The 22764-nt window shown below is 46.8% G+C and overlaps 1 protein-coding gene across 1 annotated transcript in view; it reads right to left on the bottom strand.

Annotated features, from left to right (window-relative positions):
• Positions 1-4060: 4060 nt before the first annotated feature.
• Positions 4061-22764, bottom strand: part of COL15A1 (collagen type XV alpha 1 chain) — a 107392-nt gene continuing 88688 nt past the window's right edge. The window contains exons 26-37 of the mRNA XM_012802304.1: positions 20610-20655; positions 19121-19201; positions 18658-18707; positions 18448-18549; positions 17440-17584; positions 13248-13312; positions 11632-11760; positions 11433-11492; positions 10637-10696; positions 6902-7087; positions 5520-5635; positions 4061-4274 (exon numbers count right to left, since the gene is read on the bottom strand). Coding sequence (XP_012657758.1) covers positions 4061-4274; positions 5520-5635; positions 6902-7087; positions 10637-10696; positions 11433-11492; positions 11632-11760; positions 13248-13312; positions 17440-17584; positions 18448-18549; positions 18658-18707; positions 19121-19201; positions 20610-20655 — 1254 coding nt within the window. The remainder of the gene's footprint in view (positions 4275-5519; positions 5636-6901; positions 7088-10636; positions 10697-11432; positions 11493-11631; positions 11761-13247; positions 13313-17439; positions 17585-18447; positions 18550-18657; positions 18708-19120; positions 19202-20609; positions 20656-22764) is intronic.

The following is a 22764-nucleotide window of genomic DNA, read 5'->3' as shown; positions in this document are numbered from 1 at the left end:
TTCTACCACAATGTCCCCACACTCAACCTTCCCTGCTGGTGTGTATGGTAGAATCTATTTTGAGGAGGCATAGCAACCCTCTGGGCTCTGCTTATCTGGTCATTGCAACCCTTAATTCACTTTGTTTTGTTTTGTTCTAGAGACAAGAGTCTTGGTTTGCCGCCCTCAGTAGAGTGCTGTGGTGTCGCAGCTCACAGCAACCTTGAGCTTTTGGGCTTGGGCAATTCTCTTGCCTCAGCTTCCTGAGTAGCTGGAACTATAGGCACCCACCACACACCCGGTTATTTTTTTGTTGCAATTTGGCTGGGCTGAGCTCAAATCCTCCACCCTAAGTATATGGGGCCAGCACCCTACTCACTGACCCACAGGTGCCACCCCCCTTCATTCACTTTGAGCAGAGGAATGGTTTCTTCCGCACAACTCATAACTCATCTCTTGGGTGGATGGGGTTGCCAATCACAATTATGCGCACACAATACAAGTGGGATCAGTCAGGGTCCATTCCAGGAATATAATCCAGAGGGAAAAGGAAGTGTTCTCTTTCTCCTCTGTGGCCACTCTCTGGGGTGATGGAATAATATAAAACCTGGAACTTTCTGCAGATACCCCTGCCACGTGAAGGAATCTTATCCTCAGTTGAAGAAGAAAAGCCATACACAGGAGAAGAAGACAGTCAGCCACACATGGGCGTGTGCACACACACACACACACACACACACACACGCAGTGCACAGAAGAGACAGACTAAGCCACCACGTTGCCATGTCCACATGGCTTGAGTTTCTATGTACCCTGTGCTTCCCAGTTTTATGAGTTTCATGACACAGTACATTCCTTTTTCCCCCTGTCTTGTTAGTTTGAGTTGTATTTCCTTCATTGACTGACCCTTAACTGTGATGGACTGCTCACATCCCTTACAGGTTCAAGTGACACAATGCATGCCACAAAAAGGCCAAAGACTCAGGAGACTTGAGGGCAGATCCTGCAGCCCACTCTCCTGGCTCCCGTGGCTTGTCTTCCAGCCACACTCTGTAACCATGTCCAGGTTGGGTGGGGACTCTCCTGGACCTTCTCCTTCATACTCCCGTCCCTTCCGCAATACCTTCTCAATCTTTTGCTCCTTTGCACCCTCCAAGTCTGCCTCCTCGTGGGGTCAGGGTTTCTATGCCTCTGGTTCTGCTGTGGACAGGGGACTTTGGATGCTGCAGGTTTTGGAGCTAGAGATCCTGCAGTGTGGACTCAGACCATGTCTCCCAAAGACCTCTAGCACTAGAAAGATAACCCACTCGTGGCCAATCTTCCCTCTCTTATCATGTCTCCCTGAGATGGTCAGTTGGCTTCTCAGCCTTCAGGTATGTAAAGAATATTCAAGACTTCCAGGTGTGGGGTAGAATGAAGGCTTGCAGGCTCTTCGGCCTTCGTGTCTCAATTGTGTGAAAAGATTTAGATGTTGAACACATCAGGTGCTTAGAAGAGGAAGCAGGAGCAAAGGCAGACAGGCCCAGATACACCGGCCATTGCAGAAGTTGCCAGCCTTTTCTGTAGACTCATCCACCTGCCAAGGGTCTATGACATGGACCTACAAGGTGGGGCAGCACACGGACAGCACAGCTGGAGAGGGAGCCTGTGAGCTTGCCTAAGTGATATGAGGACACCAGGATGATAGCCTTTGGCCTATGACAGAAAAGCTCGGTGAAGGTTCTTGAATGCCAGGCTCAGGATCCCGATGGTCATTCTCAGAGTCTGGAGGGGGCTGGAGGTGATTCATGGCCCCCTTCTGGGAGGTCAGTGATACCTCCTCCTGCACCTAAAGAGGCCTGGGTGGCCAGGACAGAGATCTCAAAGCCCTCTCCCAGGGCCAGCAAAGGGGTCTCTCCTCTGATTGTCTCCTCCCAGGTCCCCATCCTAGCCTGCTCCTGCTGTGGCCTCTGTCCGTGTGGACTTAACTGAAATAGGCAGCTGCAGTGAGTGGCCTCAGGGTCCTCTGACCCCTCCCCCCAGCCCCTGTCCACAACAAGCACCCTTAGCCCTATCGCTCAGTGGGGGCACCAGTCCTCAATAATCCACCTCTGGGGCTTTCCACCCTGTAGCTATCTTCCTGCCATGACTCATGAAAGCCAGTCTCACTGCTCTTCCATTTAGGAAGCCCCTAAGTGGAGATTCTGGGGTACTTTTTTTTTTCTCTTCTATTTCCTTCCTCATTCAAGGACTATGAGAGTGAATTCACTTATGCTGAGTTTCTGGGCCAGCCCAGCTGAATGGGAGGAAATATCCCAGCCTGCTTCTTGCCTGGCGATTATGTTTCTCCTACAGAGTTAGAGCAGGAGCCAGAGAGTCACATGCTTGGAGCTGGGAGGGAGCAGAGAGCCACTTGGCTCTTTGGGAAGATCTTTGGTGCTGGAGCGGAACAGACTCCAAGTGTGACACCAGCCCTGCCACTCACCTGTGTAAATAATTTCCCAAGCCTCAACCAACTATTTTGTATTCTTTTGTTTTCAGTTTTTTTTTTTTTTTTGAGACAGAGTCTCACTCTGTCACCCTTGAGGGCTGTGGTGTCATAGTTCATAGCTACCTCAAACTTTTGTGCTCAAGCAATCCCCTTGCCTCAGCCTCCCGAGTAGCTGGGACTACAGAAGCTTACCACAACGCCCGGCTATTTTTCGGTCTTTAGTAGAGATGGGGTCTTCCTCTTGTTCCTGCTGGTCTTGAACTCCTGAGCTCAAGCACTCCACCCACCTTGGCCTCTCAGAGTGCTAGAATTATAGAACTGAACCACTGCACCTGGCCTTGTTTTCAGTTTGTAAAGTAGAGGTAAAAAGACCCACCTTGCAGAGCTATTATGAAAATTAGATGGGATATATAATAAGTTTGACGTTTAGTCATAGGGAGCTGATCTCATGCTTGTCTTATTCCAACCTCCCAGACAGAAAGAGGCAGACTTGCCCAAGGCCATGCACTGACCCGGTGGCAGAATCAAGTTCATCCTGTTTCCCACTCTGGGGCTCTTTGGCCTGCCCTGCACTGCCCCCACCACACAGAGACCACAGGCAGGAGCGGATGGGCATGATGGGAAAATCTTCCTGTTCTCTGCTCATCCCCTGAGCAGAAGTAAAGTGACAGGGACAGGATTGGCAAGTCCCTACCCACCAGGTCAGCTTCCACATCAGTGCAGGAGAATAAAGGAGGGAGACAAAGTCAAACCGAAGAAAGAGCCTGGAAAAGATGTTTTTATGTTCACTTACATGGAAAAATAATCAAAGTATACAGCATGAAGATACGTTTCTCAGAAAACTCATCTCTATGAACCTGTTGGTTTTAGTTGCATTTCTAGTTCAAGATTTGCCCAATGGAAGTCATAAAATCGTGGGGTGGGGGTGGGGAGGAGAGCCGCCAAGGGAAAGTAGCAATTATGTGCTATTTCTTTTCGAGTTTCAGATAATTTGGAGTTTCAACTTTTCCAGCAAGTCAGAGTTATATAAACAGATGCCATACTAAAATACGATTGTGTAAACATATAAAAACTCCTAAAGCATCATGGCAATAATATTTTAAGGAAAAACAATGTTAAACAGGATCATTTGAGCAGTTCTGTTTCTCTGTAAGAAAATCAGTTGCAAATGATGGATGTATGGGAAAGAATAAAGCACTGCCTGCACATAACTTAGAGAGGGGAAACATTCCTAAACACTGACTTTGTAAGAAAACATGAAGGACATCGGAACACTCAACAACAATGGCTAAAAGGAGGAAGTGACTTTCTGGAGGATGCAGTGGGCAGAAGGCCACGGCCTGCTGTTTTCAACTTGCTCTTAACCTGTGCTGGGATGTGTCCGCACTGCATGGCGTTTCCTGCAGAATCTAGCACCAAGAGATGGATCAGACTTTGTCTTTGATCTGAGTCCTTTATGTCTTCAGTTTTGAGTGTATTGAGGTATGTTTTCTTTGGTTGCTCTTATAATGAATACGTAATAAAACACTGTAATATTTACAACATTTAAACATTTTAGATTTCAGTGTCAACTCTTCACATAAGAAAAATTTGAAAACTCATTAAGAATCATTACTTCCTAGCGTCTGTCATGAAGCTGTTCTCGATACACAGGACAATTAGCCTATCAGAACAGCTATATGCTTTCTGGTCCAGAATCTTCCCCGAGCTCAGCGGGGAGGCGAATCCCGTGACTGCCATGTCTGCTGTTCGCCAGGCTTCACAGTACTGGTCCACAAGGCGGACACCATGGGTGCTGGAGCCGTGCCAGATGACCTTCTGGGGCCTAGAAAGTAATTTTGTCATGTTACCTTTTTTTTGAAGACAGTCTCACTCTATTGCCCAGGCTAGAGTGCCATGGTGTCATAGCTCACAGGAACCTCTGATTCCTGGGCTCAAGTGATCCTCCTGCCTCAGCCTCCTGAGTAGCTGGGACTATAGGTGCCCACCATGATGCCCAGCTCATTTTTCTATTTTTAGTAGAGATGTGGGTCTCACTCTTACTCAGGCTGGTTTTGAACTCCTGAACTCAAGCAATCCACCCGCTTCGGTCTCCCAGTGTGCTAGGATTATAGGCATGAGGCACCATGCCTGGCTGTCATGTTACTTTTTGAAATGACATTTCATTGTGGTATATCTTGATAAGAAAAAAAATTGGCACATGTCTAGTGAATCAAGCCAAACTCCTTAACCTTCCATGGTCTGATGCCAAACCACCTCTCTATCCTCATTGCTTTTGCCAGTTTTCTGAACCACGATATTCTAGCCATGTGCAGCTAGCAGTTATTTGCAAATCATTCCCTCTGCTTTTGTGAATCTAAGCCTCTGCTTATGAAGTCCCTTGGTTTGCAGTAGCTTCTCTTTCACTTTTACAACAGTGACTCCTTCTCATCTTTCAAAGGTCAATAAATGCCTCCTCTTGCAGAAAGCCTTCTCTGATTCTTGCTTTGGGTCTCCATGTTACGATTATAGCATTCTGTCTAGAATCATAGTTAACCTGTGTCTCTGTAGACTGTGAATCCTGTAAATGGGGGGGTCCTCTAGGTTTATTTCAGTGCCATATAGGCCTGGTATGAAGGAGACACTGAGGAAAGGTTTACTGAGTTCTATTCTGAAGAGCACATATAATTGTCAAAGATTTGGAATGCAACTCACAGTATAGAGTTATGGAGGACCAGGAGTTGCATCACTTGCCACTTATTAAGTGCCCACTTGATGCTATATGTTTTCATACTTAATCTTTTTGTTCACAGAACAATCCTTTGGTATAGATGTGATTATCTTGCCCCTTTGACAGGTAAGGCAGCTGAGGTTCAAAGAGTGGAAATGCCTTATCCAAGGTTCCATATTGAGCTACTGGATTTGGGTCTTCTGGCTCCAAGGACAGGGCTTTCTCCTGACCCTTAGTTGCCTCACTGTGACTTTATGTTGATACTATCCCAGAGGGGCAGCTGATAAAGGCATCCGATTGTTAGGATGCCTCCTAAAACCGTCCCTCATATGATATCTGAGGACTTCTACCCTCACTTACCAAGAAGGATCTGTCATTACGTCTCGGCCATCAAAGGAGTATATTGGAATGTGAGTATTGAACTGACCTCCATGGCCAGAAAAAATCGAGTCCCAATTATTAAAAAGTACTTGGCCCTATAGAGACAAAAATGCCACATTAGAATCATGGTACCATCAGCCTACAAATAGACCAGATGTGTTCAAAGCCCAGATGGCACCTCACATGGAAGTCCCAGCCCCAATCCCAGAGTCTGGACAGAGTAGAAACTCAAAAGATATTTACGGTTTGATTTTATAATCCAGCCTTGAACCCTTTTGCTTTTACTATCTTATTTCCTGAGGCACTGTCTCTTGTCATATATGTGTTCAATGCTCCTCCCCATCAGAAGTATATTTTAATTCTTTATTTAATTATTGATATTTAAACATTTTTATGTATGTGTACTGAGCTTCTAATCTGTGCCTGGCCTTGTGTCAATCTACACTGTGGATTACACGGAGATGAATCTCTTAGTCCTTTTCCTAAAAGAGTCTGGTCTCTTATGGAGAGATGTAAGAATAAAAATAATTCCAGTGGTGGTAGAACAGAACTCTGGAGAACAGATGGAGGGTGCTGGGTATAGGATCAGGATGGAACTTGCCAGCCTCTAAGTTCCAAATGGAGTACTGGGGCTGCTGGGTCTGCAAAGACTTGAAGTACCTTTGAGAGCAAGTTAGTCATTAGGAGCCAGCATGTGTGTGAGCAGCAACAGAGCTCTCCCTCTATAGCTTTAAAGGAGTCTGTTATTTATTTCTATGGTGCATTTGAGGGACCTTACAAGGCCCTGCCTTACCAGCCAGACTTTGGCAGTTTAGATGCTCAGAAAACACCCAACTAGGGTTCAGAACAAAGGGCCTCTTTCCTAGGACCAGTGTGTCCCAGCTGTTCTCTGGTGCCACTCAGCTGAGGCCCACAGGAAGGCATCCTCAGGTGGGACCCAGAGCTCCAGGCATAGGAGTCAAAGAAACCAGTGCTAGTTTGCAGTGACTTTGAGCAAATTGCTTTCTTCTGCTGAGCCTCAGTTTTCTTATCTGACAAACTAAGAAAAGAACAACTTCCATTTTTTTATCAGAAGTACCTATGAAAAGAATAGACCTAAAGTGCTTCATAAATAAGCGAAAATCCTATATATACAAAAGATGATATTATTTCTCCTGTGGCTCCAAGAGTCACAGACCATCCCAGCAGGAAGGAAACAGGTCCAGAGAGGGAAAGCAATCTGCACAAAGCGGCACAGCTGGTCAGGGGGAGAGCTGGGCCTGCAGCCAGCAAGCCTGTGGTGGTGTCAGGGAACAGCAATGCGCCCAGGCCTATAGAGGCCCGCGCCTCCAGAAGGCGGTGGGAACTATGTGGATTTGTACCTTGAGGTTCACTATGGGAAGGCTGTGTCTCTCTGCCTTCCTCACAACTGTGGAGAGATCTTGCAAGTGGGAGGATAAGAATGCTCGGTAGGTGGACAAGAGGCCTGCAGCTCTGGCCTGCTGGAAGCACTGAAAATCCGCTCGAATGTCCCCAGAGAATGGCATGTTCAGCGCGACCAAGTGCAGCTGAAAGAAGTGAGAGAAATCAGAGTACAGTTAGAATCAAAGACAAACTCCAACCCCTATGACTATCTCAGGTCCCTGAGCAGATCCTCAACATTGCAGACTGGGAGGCACATCACGGTGGTCATCTTAGTTGAGCTCTCCGTAATGCCAGGATTTCAGCCTCTGCTTGACCGTGTCCAGGGAGGGAGTGCTATGGTCTCCAAAGCAGCCTTCCTCAGCCCTCTGAACAGCTATTAGTGGGAAAAATTTCTCCCTTAGAAGAGAAAAATAAAGCCCAACACTGCTTGGACCAAATAAAGCACTTCAGAGATCAGAACAGATCTGAAACCAGCCTGCAGCTGCATGTCTGAAGCTTCTGGGTCCTCCCAGCCCAGTCTCCAGCAGGGTGCTGGGTCCCAGAGCTTTACCCAGCCATCTGCCTGTTGCCCTTTCTCCTGTTTCCTAAGTGGGCCTGGGGCTGATCATGTGAGGGCCCCAGGAAGAAGGTGGCCTAAAGAGAAGGATGTCACACTATGACAAAGACTGCTAGGATACACTCTTCTGGAAACTAGGGGTGGAATAGTGCATCCCTGCCATCTTGGCCAGCAGCCAGAACAAGCCATTCTGAAGTCTGTCTGTCTACACGTTCTCTTCCCAGCCTCTCTCTCCCTCTGCAGCCCTGTCTCCCAGCCCTGTCTGCCACACCCTTGGGAATGCATCCTGTAATGAAGGGACACACATTCCCTCCTCTTCAATCTCATCTCAGCGGTAACCTTTATCTCATAAACGTAGAGCTGGGGAGGGCTAGTGCAGGACCTGGGCCCCAGTTGACAAAAACGGAAGACATTTTAAAATATTTTAAGCCCAAGGACATGAAAAGAGCCCCATGTGGTGGGGCAAGAAGTGGCCAGGCCTGAGTGAAGCCTGTGGGTACATGTTCCAGCACACAGGACTGTCACGGTGGCTTTCTTCTCCTTTTCAAGATTCCAGCCAGTTGGCCACAGCTGGCCATGAGCTACGGTGTTCAGGCTGCCGCATGCAGCCCTTGTGTGTCTCTGGCTTTGTTCTCAATTCCCCACCCCCCTTCCCTGTCTCCTGCACAGGACAGGTGCTCAACTGCTGCCTCCTCCACTCTCTCTCTCTTTATTCATCCGGGTTAGCCTTGCTCACCACTCAGAGGTCCAGAGGTCCACGCCCAGGCCCTAGCCCTGTCCACCCCAGACTAAGGCCTCTCCAACAGGCCTCCCTGTGGCAGGCACTTCAAGCTTGACCTTACCAGCTTTAGTACACTGCCAGCAAGCAGATTCCTACCTCCACACACACACGCCCTGGTCCTCTGACGCCCCGACATTAGCCACACTGCCTCCACCCCATCTTCCTCCTTCTCTTGCATCTGGGGACACCTGGGGGACCAGGCCCTGTGGTCTCATCACCCTCCAACCAGTGTGCTTCTGGGGCTATATCAATGGGGATTCACCAGAAGCCTTGAGGGAATGAGACTTCCCCCAGGGTCAGCGGTGGCCACCAAACAAAGGCAGGGAGCAAGTGTAGGGCTTCCAGGCCACACTAGTAATCCCACCCCGCTCCATCTCTCCTTTACGGGGACATGGAGAAATGTCTGGAATTATGGTTGTTTCTGAATGGCGAGATTGAGGGCTTTTGTGCTCCCATGTTTATATTTCTCTAATTGCTAGAACATTTTTATAATGAGTATGTATCACTTTTAGGAAGACATTAACACTTTAACAATCAAAATGTTAAAATAGCTATTCTATGAATGGTTGTCACTTTGATAAAATTATAGGTAAGTTACTATTTTCTTCTCTATTCTTTTTATGCATTATTAAAATTTTCTACAATGAATATGTGTGACTCTTGCATTTACAAAACACTATAAAAAAAATCCTTTAGCTACTGCCCCCTCCTTGGGGGAATTTTGAAGCGTTGCCTACACTCACTTCTCCCTTCCCTCACCTCCCATTTACCCCTCAACTAACTAGAATCTTGTTGGCCACTGAAATCCTGTGCTCTAGCTTCTAAATTTGAAGGATACCTTTCAGTTCTTTTTATGGATTTCCTGGCAGCCTTGGACGCGGTGGCTACTGCCTTGCTTGGCATCCTTTCTTCCTCTCTGGCTACGGCTTCCCAGTTTCCTGCTCATATTTCTTCTATCGGTTCCTTTTTGGTTTTGCTCCTCATAGTCCAGTCCCTGATCACTGCACAGGACTCCTACTGCCCTGTAACCTCCTGGCACCTCGACTCACCATGCTCCCGGTGAGCTCCTCCTGGATGGATGACAGCACTATAGGTGACATGTGTCTGGTGTCTGGCACACCCATGTCTGGTTCTTTGAAAGTGCCCCCACAATCCTTGCTACAAGGAGTGGCCCTAGGCTTTCAACTCATTCTCCTGGATACTCTCAACTGGGCAGGGAGTGGACAACTTAAGAGACCACATAGACTCTCTCTCCCAGGACTCCTAACCGAGTCAGATAACATGGGGCTTGGCAGCTGTAGGATCACAGAGCAGAGGGCAGAATCAGTGCCAAAGCTGGGTGCAAGCTCGTGTAACCTGTATATGCCTGTTGGGTAGGAAGAAAGACCCTTGTGGAAGGTGGTCTACAGAAACAGTAACACAGACTGATGGCAGAGACAAGAGTCCCCAGGCCTGGCTGTGCTTTCTGCAACTGAGTCCCATGAGGTGCCTGGAATGATTTGAACAAGATCTTCCCTTCAACTATCAAAGCAACAGAGTGAGAGTTTCTAATCCCAACAAAATCCCAAAATGAAGGGATCCCTGGAAAGGAAACCATCCCTGCTGAATTACCCCTGCAAAAACGTGGGTGTCATCTCTCTCATCCTCCCTGCCCCATATCCAGCCAGTGACGAAAGTGGGCACTCCTGGCACCTTCCTGTCCCTTCAATCTGCCTATTTTTCTACATGCTGGCTGCTGTGACAGCACAGGAGCCACCTCGTGGCCTTTGGACTGCTCAGTCTACCCAACACTGTAACAGAGCTAATTTCTGAAATGCCCATCTTATCACAGCTGTCTCCTGCGTAAACCCTCCAGAAGCTCTCCACTGCCCACAGCACAGAGTTCTCAGCTTGGCTTTCAAGCCCTTGTTGACCAGCCCCTGCCCTTGCTGACTTCTGCAAACTAAACTTCTTCCTTTTCTGCCTTGAGCTTTGTTCCTGTAGTTAGACTGAAATACTCACAGTTAAAGGACTTCCCCTTGCTTCCTTTTGTTCCTTCCTCCCTGGCTTAGAATTCCCACGCCGTTTCTCCAAACTGGCTCACTCATGAACCCAACTATCCTCAGGTCTTATTTAGATGTCACCTACCCCAGGCAGACTTCTTTGGCCTTCTTCATACCCCCAGCACCTGTGCCTGCCTCACCCAAACAACCTAGCACACAACTGCACTGTAATTCTCCGTTTTTTGTTTGCTTCTCTTGCTACCCCATGAAAAGCAGGGACTATGATGGCAGGGACTATGCACTAAGCCCGGGGCCTAGTATATAATAGACGCACACTCAGTACTTGCAGAGTGAATGCACAAATCGTACTTACGGCAGGCTTCTCATAATTGGCACTTGAAATAGGGTTCAGTGGAGGCGGAGGGCGATGTGGCTGTTATGTAAAAGAGGAAAAGAAAGAGTTCTGAATATGCATTCAGTCTGTCCTTCAGAGGACACGGAGGGCAAGTGCAATGTTCTTAGAAAAGAAACTTTAAAATATAGTCTGTCATTGTTTCAACTGTGACTCTTAACTCTGAAGAGATGCAGGCTCCCTTGAAAAAGTCGTCCTCAGAAACAGAGGGGATGTTCTCAAGATTTTTAAAAAGAGCACTGAACCAAGAAAGCAGAAGACATATGTTTAAAAACCAACTCTCACTTAACAGAGAAAGCCGCCTCCTCAAAGCCTCAGTTTCATTATCTGTAAAATGGGATACCTGCCTCAAACGGCTAGTTGTAGGGCTAGAAGATGGTCAACAGCAGGTAGTAATGTACTTATCAGGCAGAGAGTGTTAAAAATTAAAAGAAACTTCTCCACCAAGATTGGAGAATTGCTTTTGCCAGCCAACAATTTCACAGATAAATAAACTGAGGCCAAGAGAGGGGAAGCTGCCTGCCCAGAAGGACTCAGCTTCTACATGAGAACAGTAGGTTTCCAGCCACGGGTCCAGTTCTCCCTCCAGTCTACCATGAGAACCCTCTGTTAACACCTGGTAACTTCTGGGTTTCCCTTTCAATACTGAACATGCAGAGCTGGTTGTCTAGCTGGAGAGCACATGCTGGACACCCAGGGGGACTCCAGACACACTGGCCAAGGAAGGTATGAGCCACAACACAGGGCAACTACTCACGTTGCTGGACAGGGCCGGGGGTGGAGGGCTGTCATCAGGAATGGGGATCAGCTCTCCCAGCTTTAAGGAAAATGGTACATTGAAATGAGACATCAACTAGAAACTATTTCTAAAGCAGCAAAATGACATTTACAAGAGCAGATTATTTTTTTTTAGAGGGTGTCCGGAGGCAGTTTGTGAAAGGAAGTTTAGGCATCACCTGTAATTTTTTCCAGCCATCTCTAACGCGGATGAAAAACTCGGTGCTGTCCCGCAGGTAGATGAATGTCCCTTCGATCACCAGGTGTGCTTTCTGCAGCATGTCATCCATGTTGCTGAAGGTCGTGACCTGGCAGATCATTCAGGGTCCAGTCACTGCCATTATCATCAGGGCAGGGGCACAATGTGACACAACCAGTGTCACTTTGTACAGTCAACTATGAACTGTCCCCTTGTGTACAATAAAAAGTCTTACTGTGTGCCATGCAGAGGTTTAGATATTCACTGATAGCTGAGGGGCATTCTTTTTGATAAAACACAAACTTGTATCACTTTGAAACACATATCTAAGTTACAAAAATGGATTAAAACAAAAAGGTGATATTTGGGGAGTATAAAGACATGTAAAAATTGTCAACAGAGTTGTCTTTGTGGGGTTTTGGTCTGAGCAAAAACTTTGGTGAGCCCTGTCTCATTTTCAAAGCTGCGTGGTGGTCCTGACGTTAAGTGGTGTCACTTTGTGCTACTCTTTCAGGAGTTTCCAAATTCTTTTCATTTGGCGTAAGAAATGCAAGCAAGTGACAACTACACTTGGGTCTTAAAACTTTTTCATCTAGCTGGGTGGTTACAATATTAAATACATTATAGAAAACGAGGGTCTGTAATTTCTCTGTCTAGAAAACTGCCAGAGATTAGACAGTCATGTGGCATACCTAGGAGTAGATAGAGAAACTGCAAAAATCTATTAAGTAGCATCATATCTCAGAGAAACACCAGCCAAGAGAGTTTTTATTTTTCATTTTCACTGAGAGAGATTATAAAAAATTAATTTTCGCTTAGCCTTGAAGATAATGACTTTGCACATCAAAATGGCTTAGAATCTTTCCCCAAAGGAGTCAAATATCAAAATTCTATCATCAGTTGGACATTTTTTTTTTTTTTTTTGGCAGCTAAAATCCAGCAAAGATCAAAGAGCATTCTTAGGACTCCTGACATCCTTGTAAGATATCTGTCCATCTTTTGTGCATTCTAATGATCTCAGAGCACCATACTTTGTTCCCACAACTGCAGAATAACAAATGTATGAGAGATACCCTTTGGCAGGAGAGAGGAGGCTGAACTATCCAGGGTAAATATGACCAGCATGAGGACTTGTTGTGATGCTGTTTACACTCTTAGGCTAATCTTTTTTTTTTCCTTTTTCCATTCTTATGATACTTTACTAAGAAGAATGTTATTAGGCAATTTTTTAAACATACAGTACAGTTGAAAGAATTATATAGCGATCACCTGTACATTTACTGCACACAGTTTATAATTTTTTTCTTCTTTTTTGATGTAAAATGATTGGTTTTTGTTATAGCTTAGTCAATTCAGGATTCAAAGGTCAGAAATTAAATAATAAGTGATTTGTTTCTCATATAATAACAAATGACACATAATAAGTCATCTGAATTGATAATAAATTCCCTCTATTCTTTATAGAATTGCATCAGTTCTACTGTCACAGAGATTTGCTAATCCCAAAAGGGTATCAGGCCCTAAACTCTATAGCCAGAGTTTTAAGTAAATCCATCCAAAATGGAACGAGGAAGGCACATTGATAATGATACTGACCAAGTTTCTGGAGCCGGGGAGCCCTGGCTGCCCTGGAGGGCCAGGTGGGCCTGGAAGGGCCACAGCTAAGACAAAGCAGAAAAGAGAAGTTACAGACTCCCCCCCAAAGTTTCCAAAAAATGCCTCAGGTGTCAGCTGATCACTAGAGGGAAGTGCTTACAACCCCACTCCCAGTGCTACGAAGCCGCCCAACTTGCAGCTGTATCTTGGGTAATCTGGACCCAGCATATGACTTAGGCCACATTGACTAGTTTGAGTAAGAGCTGAGATTCTTACATTATTGCCCTGATTCAAGCCATGCCTAGGACTTCTCAGGGGTTGTTTGGTTTTTGAGACAGAATCTTACCCTGTCACCCTGGATAGAGTGTGGTGGCATCACCATAGCTCACTGCAACCTCAAACTCCTGGATTCAAGTGATCCTCCTGCCTCAGTATCCTGAGCAGCTGGGGCTACAGGTGTGCACCACAATGCTCAACTAGTTTTTATATTTGTAGTAGAGATGGGGTCTCACTCTTGGTCAGGCTCAAGCAATCCTCCCACCTCAGCCTCCCATAATGCTAGGATTATAGGTGTGAGCCACTGTACCTGGCCAACTTTTCAATTTTATAAGTGAAAAAACTCCTTTTGTTGTGGTAGTTTGTGAAAGACAGTTTAACTTCAATTTTTTGTCACTTGCATCCAAAAATATCCTTACTTGTACAGCTTATTTCACCCAAGAGACAAACATGTGACCACTAGACAGCGGAAGCAGGCCCAGAAAGAGGAAGAGGAGGTGCCAGGCAATGGAAAGAGGCCAGAGTGGCGCAGGGATGGGAGCCTTGGCCCTGGGGCTGGAGCCATGGACTCAAGTCCTTGTTTGTTAGTTCCCTGCTGAGTGGTCTTGAGGAAAAAGCAAGCTCTCTATTTCCTAATCTGCAAAATGCAAACAGGCGTTTCTTCTTCACTGGGCTGTGGTGAGAATGCACTGCTTTGCAAGTTGCACAGCATTCGACTAGGAGCTCTTTGCTTTTGAAGCAGCAGAGTGCCCTTAAATATCAGAAGAAGGTGTTGCCCTCTTTCCTTGACAAATGTACACACTCAGTTCTATGACAGATCCTTGAGGCACTCCATTGCACTGTTTAGCAGTCCATGATTCCCCAATCAAAAAGCCCTTACTTTAGGCAGGGCTAGATTTATTATAGCTATTCCTTTATTCTTCTTCTACCTCTCTAATCCCCTGCCCTCCTGCCCTCAAATCTGCAAAGCTCTTGGCAGGGTTAAGGATGTTCTTATAAGTTCCCATAAAATTCTTCAGGTCATTGCAAGCAAGTCTTCAGTTCCAACATGGGACTTGAACAGCCACACCTAGGGGTAAGCATCTAATGGGTGGAGGGTCAGGGGACCTGCATTTAGATCCCACCCATGCCTCCTACAAGAATTAGTGACCTTGGGAAAGTCTCCTCTTTGAGCTTCAATGTCTTAATCCATGAGATAAATTTTATAACACCTATTTCCTATTCCTCCCAGGGTTGTTGTGACGATTACATGTGATAACAGCTATGAAAGTATTTTGTAAATGGTGACTTGCCACACATTACATCAGGGGCAATCCCTGTGCAATGCTGCAAGGCATCCTGGGTCCCCCTCGTGCAGAGCTGCTACAGACAACAGCCTCTCTGCATCCTGCACTCACCCTGTAATGTGGCTCCACCTCCTGCAATCCTAGTCCTCCCTCTGGGCTGTGCAGGCACCTCTGGTCTTACCCACCCAGCCCCTCTTGCTTTGCAGGACCAGTATCCTTATCTTCTTCTCTCTTAGGACATTCCTCTTCACGTCTATAACCACTGGCTCCCAGAGATAACTACCATGTTCTCACATGATCCTACCTCCTGGCCACAGGTGATTGACCCAAGGTTGGAAGCCTGGCCCAACATAGGTCACCAGAGTCCTTCCTAGGGAGTTTCCCCACCCCAGGACTTTTCAAACTAAAACTGAGAAAGAACTTTAAGATTTTGAGAAACAAAAAAAAAGATTTTGAGCTGACAGCAGAAGCTGTCAGTTGTCAGTAACCATTATTTCCCACTATGCAGCGGATGTGGTCTGTGGTGAGAAAGCATGAAACTGGCATAGAGAGAAGCTGAGAAAGAGATGGACAGAGGATCCTGGCAGGGGTGAGTCCGTGGTTCTGGCTATTACTAAGGTCCCACCACATGTCTACTCTTCTCGTGAGCTGATTGTTCAGTCCTTCCTTCATATACAATAAACTTCCCTTTGAGCAACTTTGAGTTACATTTCTGTCACTTACAGCCAAAAGACTGAAGACTAGACCAGGCACGGTGGCTCACACCTGTGATCCCAGCACTTTGGGAAACTGAGGAGGGAAGATCTCCTGAGGCCAAGAGTTTAAGACCAGCTCTTCTCCACAATAAATTCAAAAACGTAGCCAGGCATGGCTAACAGCTTTGGCTGTAGTTCCTGCTACTCAGGAGGCTGAAGTACAAGAATCACTTGAGCCCAGGAGATCAAGGCTGCAGTGAGCTATGATTGCACCACTGCGCTCCAGCCTGGGTGACAAAGTAAGACTGCATTTCTTTAAAAAAAAGAAAAAGAAAGAAAGAAAATTTTAAAAAAATGCAAAAGATCCAAGGTTAAATCAAAACCCCAGCTCTAAAGTCACATCCCATGTAAAGCTGTCCCTGAGTCCCAGTGTCTGTGGGTCTCTTCTAGGTGTGCTTCTCCCAGGCCTGGCTCGTGCCAGTCCAACAACAGAACAGTACACAGTTATGTGTCACTGCTGCTATTACTGTCTTCCACCAGGGGCATGGTGGAAATGACACAGGCTTTGAAGCCATGGTGATCTGGGTCCTAAATCCTGTTGGTATCTCTTATTAGCTACGTGAGCCTGGAAGGGCTCCTAAATGTCTCTGGGTCTCACTTTCCTCACCTGTAAAACAGAGATTCTTATCTTAAGGGGTTGTTGTGAGAATTCAATAAAATACTGTAGTAAAGTGATTAGCAAAATACCTGGCACTTGATAAATACTCAATAAATGAGCTTGTTTTTTTTTTAAATTTCACCCATTTTGCATTTGAGGAAGTAAGATTCCAAAGGGTGGATAGATTTTTACATAGAGAGTTACAATCGCTGCTCCTTTATAGTTTTATCCTATGAGAAAGAGAAAGTTTTCCCCTAAGGCATTGACAAAGCAGCAAGGAAGTTTCTACCCACGCATGACAAGACGCACAACACCATTAGTTATTAGGGAAATACAAACCCAAGCCACAGTGAGATGCCACTTCACACCCATTAGGTTGGCTAAATGTTAACCTTGGGAAGATGAGGAGGAATTAGAACCCTCAAATAACATTGGTAGGAATGAAAAGATTCTGTGGCTCCTTTGGAAATCAGTTAGGCAGTTCCTCAAAAAGCTAAACAGAGAGATACCATATGACCCAGCAATTTCATTCCTAAGTATCTGAGAGAATGGAAAACGTAAGTTCACATAAAAACTTGTACACCAATATTCAGAGCAGCATTATTCACACAGTCAAAAGGTAGAAACAATCCAAATGTCCATGAACAGATAAATGAGTAAACAAAACGGACACCTCCACAATGAAACATTATTCATCCATAAAGAGAAGTACCGATCCATGCTATGACATTATTCCAAGTGAAAGAAGCCAGACACCAAGGGCCACCAACTGTGTGATTTCATTTACATGAAATGTCCAGATAGGCTAGGCGTTTGGGAGTGTTCAAATTTTTGTCTTCAATGTCAGAGATGCTTTCTTCTGCCTGCTCCATTCTGTTCCTGAGGGATTCTACTGTATTTCTCAGATCTTTGAGGCCTGGAATTTCTTGTGTCAGTGAGTAAATTTTTGGAGATTTTGTCTTTGAATTCATTGAAGTCATTTTGCACACATACAAAATGTCTTTCTCATGAGATAAACACGTTCTAAAATTACACAGTGGTGATGGCTGCCTGACCTTGTGAACATATTTAAAACTACTGAATTGTACACTTTAAATGGGTGAATTTTATGATGTGTAAATTCTATCTCAATTAGAAAAATAAAACAAGAAAATCATGGCTCCATCAGGAAGCAGCCCTCTGTTAGATGGTGTGGCTGTGATGTGATACCCAGATGTGGTAACCCAGAGTACACAAGTAGGGGCAGCATGAATGAGGGTACTGCTCACAGAACTAACCTGCTCCCAGGATAGCTGGAGGTCCTGGTGGCCCGGGGGGTCCTGGTGGCCCAGGGGCTCCAGGTCTTCCAAAGCCAGGTGGCCCAGGCAGGCCAGGTGCACCTGGGGGTCCTTGGGGCCCAATGCCTGCCTCCCCTTTCTGGCCCTGTCAAGGCAAGCACACAGTAAGAGCAGAGAAAGCACCACTCATTACTACAAGTCCCATCTATTCCTTTCATGAGGACATTTGTACGAAATCCATAAATGTCAGCTATTGTTACTATTATCCTCAATCTTGGCACAATTCAAGGTAGGGAGGGATAAGACCTCAAGGGCAGTATCTTGGTCATTATGTTGAATGATGCTATAGAGAAGCCCAGAGAGCCCTGGAGTCAGAAGGAACCCTGAACATCAGTCTAGGCTAGACTTTGCCTAGAGAAGGAAAGATCACAAAGCAAATGAGAGGCCCAGCCAGAAGTAGAACCTGACCTCTGGCTTTCCTAGTTCTACCCTCATGGTAAGCTCTGGAACCAAAGGTCAAAGATCTGGCCATATTCTCATTAGGGACATATATAGCTTGATTTTGTCTCTTGTAGCTTGGAAAAATCTCATCCTAGGAAGAATAAGCCTATTTAGGAGTGTCTTTTTTGATAAAATTTCAGAAGAATCAAATAGCTTCTCTGAAAATATCTCCCTTACTTTCCATTCTGCCTCCATTAACTGAAGTGTTCACCATTAAAAACTCTTTGCATTGAGTGAATTTTCCATCATGCCTATGAATAAGGCAGCGAGCCTGCTGGCCTAGATGTTATCTCGCTGCATACAGCCTTGGACACCTCACTTCCACCCATGGGCTTCAGCTAATCTCCCCATCAATCAGCAATATAGGGAAGAGCTGGCCAACCCCCAACTCCTGCCTCCAGCTTAGAGTGCTACAACTAACCAGGCTCTTCTATGGCCTGGTCCTGCTGGGGGCTTTGGGACAGCTGTGAGTCTGCAGGGAAGATGACTTGGCAGGTCACTACTCACTTCTAGGCCTGGATTTCCAGGCAGTCCTGGCGGCCCAGACACAAAGAAGTTATCATTAGAGTCTCCTTTTTCTCCTTTGAAGCCCCTGTCTCCATTCTCCCCCTGGATACAGAGAACATGAGAATATTTCAGTAGTAATGGGATGACTTGGTCTCTGATGTAAAGCCAAGGAATTGAAAGTACAGGTCACACATTTAGAGAAATATTCACCTTCAAGCTGTTCAGATAATGTCTCAGGTAAGCTGGATCAACTGGAGGACCTGAAAAAGAAATATTTCATAAAATTCACAATCACAGTTTCAGAAGTTTAAAAATAAAATTCTCCTAATGGGCAAACATGGTTATTTCCCAGTGGACGTGACGGTGCATTGGGTTGGCTACCAGAGTTGGGACCGGGTCCTGGTCTGTGCCCAGAAACCCTTGGCACTATGGGGCCTGGGTGAGTCCCTGGTCCTCTTTGGGCCTTGTTTTGAATATGCAACATGAACAACTGGAAGTTCTGGTCAACTCTTGACAGTGTTCCATCTTGGACATGCCAGGCCCATAGGTGGGTATCCCCAGACCTCAGTGGAGCCGTGGTCAGATAGTAACATGACTAGTCTTACGCTCTGGCTCAGGGGCACTTCTCAGGAGCAAAAGTCAAAGGCAAGATCTAGAATAAGAGCTGGAGTACCTGGTGGTCCCTGGGCTCCCTGATCGCCTTTTTCTCCTTTTGTGCCGGGAAGACCCCAGGATCCTTTTTCTCCTTTAACACCTGCCACCAAACATGAACATTTTTTTTTAATAGTGAAAAATCACCTTCATTTTACAATTTTACATAAAACTTTTCTGAGACAAGTTTTCAAACAGCTCCTTAAGTGAAATCTACTCAAATCAACAGAGGCTAACTGAGAAACCAGGGGGTTTTACAACCCTTGGCTGAATGATGAAGAGGGCAGAGGTAGATGCATTAGATACAGTCCTAACCTTGAAAAGCTCAGTCTTGCTGGGGAGACAGACACAGCTGTGTCATGTGCTGTCACTGAGGTGCCAGCACCAGCACCAGCACCACTGGGGCCCAGCAGGGGCTACGACTAACTCAACTCACTTTCACTCAGTGTTTTCACAAGTGTGGACTGAGGCTCCACACCGGGTCAATGTTCCACCTCAACTCACCTAGGCCCATGCAGCATGCTGGCATATGGGAAAGAGAGTGACAGGACAACTAAGGGTGCTAAGTACCCACTAACGATGTCAAGAGAATGCCCACTGCGTGGAAATGCATCTCCCTGCAGGACTAGTAGGGACACCATGTCTGCAGGACTGGCCTTCCATCCCCACCTCCTTCCCCAGTCTTCACACAAGATGTGGGTCTGAAAGGGAGCCTTTTAGGAGATCAGTGTTGGAAAGGGAGGTGGTGTCCCTTTCCCACCTTGATGGCTGAGTAGTCACTAGGCCTCTGATTTCCAGGAGGTGTGGCAGCTCAACCCACCCACGCTCTCAAGCCTAGAGATGGGGTTACAAAGCACAGATGAGGTTTGGGGACTCAGACTGCCCCAGTGTGAGGGAAGGACTGTGAGCATCAGAGGCGAGGCGTTGCCAACCAGTCAGGAGGGAGACGCAGCCACTCACACTTCACCGTGTGCCCACCGCACCTGGGAGACACGGAGCAGGGTGGGGCTGAGTTCTGCGTTTCCAACGGTTCTTGGGACACTTTGAGGCAAGGGGCTTCGAAGCTCCCACAGTCTTTCCCTGGATCAGCTCTTGGCATATTGCACTATTATTATTTTTTAAATAATTAGTTTCACTTAACAGATTCCAAGGGTTATCTGTAGGATTCAACTGTAGGTGAACTGTAGGATTCAACTGTCTAAGCCCAGTGCACGGGATCATACCAAGCAAGGAGTAGGCATTAATGAGTGTTTTGTGAACAAATTCACACATGGATGAAGGAGGGGCATGCTTCCTGCTAGCCAGCGGCTCAGCCGAGATGGGCAGGACAGACAGGGTGTGCCCAAACCAAAGAGATACCTTGCTCCCCAGCCACCGTCCCACTACACAGTCAGATTTTCCTGAGCACCTAGTCTGTGCCCAGCACCAGGCAAATGGAAACCACCTCACTCAGAGCTACTAGGGTGGGGCGATGTCCCAGAGAAACACATAGTGAAGAAGGGAGTGTGTACCGTGGAAAGTGATGAGTTCTGGATTCCCGGGATGAGTGGTACCAACCTGGAAAGAGAGGAAGGTGTGGTCAGACGCTGCCAACCCCAGCTGGTGTTTGCATCCATGGCAGCCTCTATCCCAAGCCCATGTGGAGGAAGAGGCAATGCCATAGGGTCAGGCCTTCCTTTGGTTTTATAGCCCCTCAAAGCCCTGAAGCCCCCTGCTCCCAGTAACTCTGAAGACACACACATCCCTGGCTTTCACCAGGGAGGCTCATCACATAACCAAAGAGAGGAAGAGAGAAGGGAGACCTACTTGCTAACAAACTCAGCAGAGAGGAAGCCCAGAGAGTCTTTAAGACAACAAATCGTGGCAGTGTGGGTTTGGCCAACTAGGAGCATTCTTGGCATTCTTTCTTATCACTGAAGATTGATTCATGTGAGAGGTCAGGCATACTGGCAAGCAATGTGCCCAGCCATGAAGCTGGGCCAGCTGTCAGCTTTGCTGAGCATAGTGAACAGTAGCTAACCGTAAAGGGGGCTATCGTTAGGTTGGGCAGGGCTACTCTGGACTCCCCATTAAGTGCCAGGGTCTGGGGCCAAACTGTTCTATATAACATTCCTTCCCAGTCCTCTACCAGACAGCTGCACTTCCTTATCTATCAAGACAAAGCCTCCTGCAACCTGGAACCTTGCTGCTCCCCAGTTGATAGGCAGAATCAAACTGGTCCATCTGGCACCATGATCCCTCCATGCTTACGGGTGGAGGGTCACAGGCTGCTCAGGGGTCAAAGACGGGAAGAGGGGAGGGAATTGTCCAGGAGAAACACTTTCAAGATAAGGATGAAGGCTGCAGCACCAAGCTGCTATCCTGCAGCTATGTGGATAAAGTTCCTCCATGGCAGACACAAGCTGTAAATTTTTAGTGAAGGGAAAGCCTGAGACGAGAAGGGGCCTGTGGAACGCCAGATGTGAGAGGAAGCATTTCTGGTTCAAAATGCCCATTTTGGAAGCAAGTCAGGAAATGCCCATGCCCAGCTCCCATGGTGTCCAGCCAGGCAGCACGGAGTCATTTTGGTAACTCACCAAAAATGCTCCAAGCCCACCTTTGGCTTCGTTTATATGACTCTGTGACCCCCACAGGCACTGGTCACCGCAAGAGTCCTGGCCCTGGTAACTGTACTGGCATTTTTATAGCACCTGGAGCTGGCCCTTTTCCTTTTTGGGCGGTAGTCTCTCCACCTGTACCAAGAGGAGGGGATGCACGATCACTCAGGAGGGCCCCTCCAGCTCTGACCATTCATGTTTCTCTTCAGGCCCTGCCAGCAGGCACCTTCGTCACCTTACATAGGTGTGCCCTGCTCTCTGCCTTCCGGGCCAGAGCTCCCAGGCTCTGGCTGCCTCAGAGTTTAGCATTGGCAGAGGTCTGGGAAAACACTCAGTGAGTGCATCAGACCCACTTCAGGGAATATGCGTAAATTGTAATGCAGAAGCTCCTGAGAGCAGAGACCACGCCTGTCCAAGTCACCCCGTGTCTTCAGAGCCCAGCAGAGTACTTGGCACTCGGTAAGTGCTCAGTAAATATTTGTTGAATGAATGAGACAGTGATTCTGCACGGTTCTGTGACTAACGCCTGTCCACAGGGCCCACCCTCCTCCGGTTTCCTCACAGAAACAAGATTCTCTTAATATGGCCGAAACCCCAGGGACAGTGCTGCGGACGGGCGGGGAACCAGGCAATGGCCCCTCAGAATCACCAAGTCTGCACTGCTGCCTAGTGGCCAGGAGACCCGAGTTAGGGCTCCAGCTCCGGCATGTCTGGTGACTGAAACAAACAAGCGAGCTCTGAGTCACAGTTGCTTTCCTTATTGTAAAGTGGAAGAGATAATCTCTGTCCCTTGGGGTTGTGTGCTGTGCAGTGATATGATCACTGGGAAAGGAAGGAACATAGTCACAGATTTTAGCCCCAAGTTCCCAGTACAAAGACCATGGGTTGGCCTTGCTTTTGTCCCATCTATATTTTTTAAGGGCTCTACTTTTGCCAATTTTATTCTGCTCCAACCATGAAGTTCATGCAGTCACAGTAACAAAACACACTGCTTTTTAAATTATCTTTAAAGACGCACCTTGCCAGTGTGTGCATCCTTACAAGATCCAGAATATTTCATCGCCACTAT

Source organism: Otolemur garnettii, unplaced genomic scaffold, assembly GCF_000181295.1.
Source record: "Otolemur garnettii isolate 467f Iridium unplaced genomic scaffold, OtoGar3 scaffold00014, whole genome shotgun sequence".
Taxonomy (NCBI): Eukaryota; Metazoa; Chordata; class Mammalia; order Primates; family Galagidae; genus Otolemur; species Otolemur garnettii.
The sequence above is the reverse complement of the archived record's forward strand: the minus strand, read 5'-3'. Positions and strand labels throughout refer to the sequence as shown.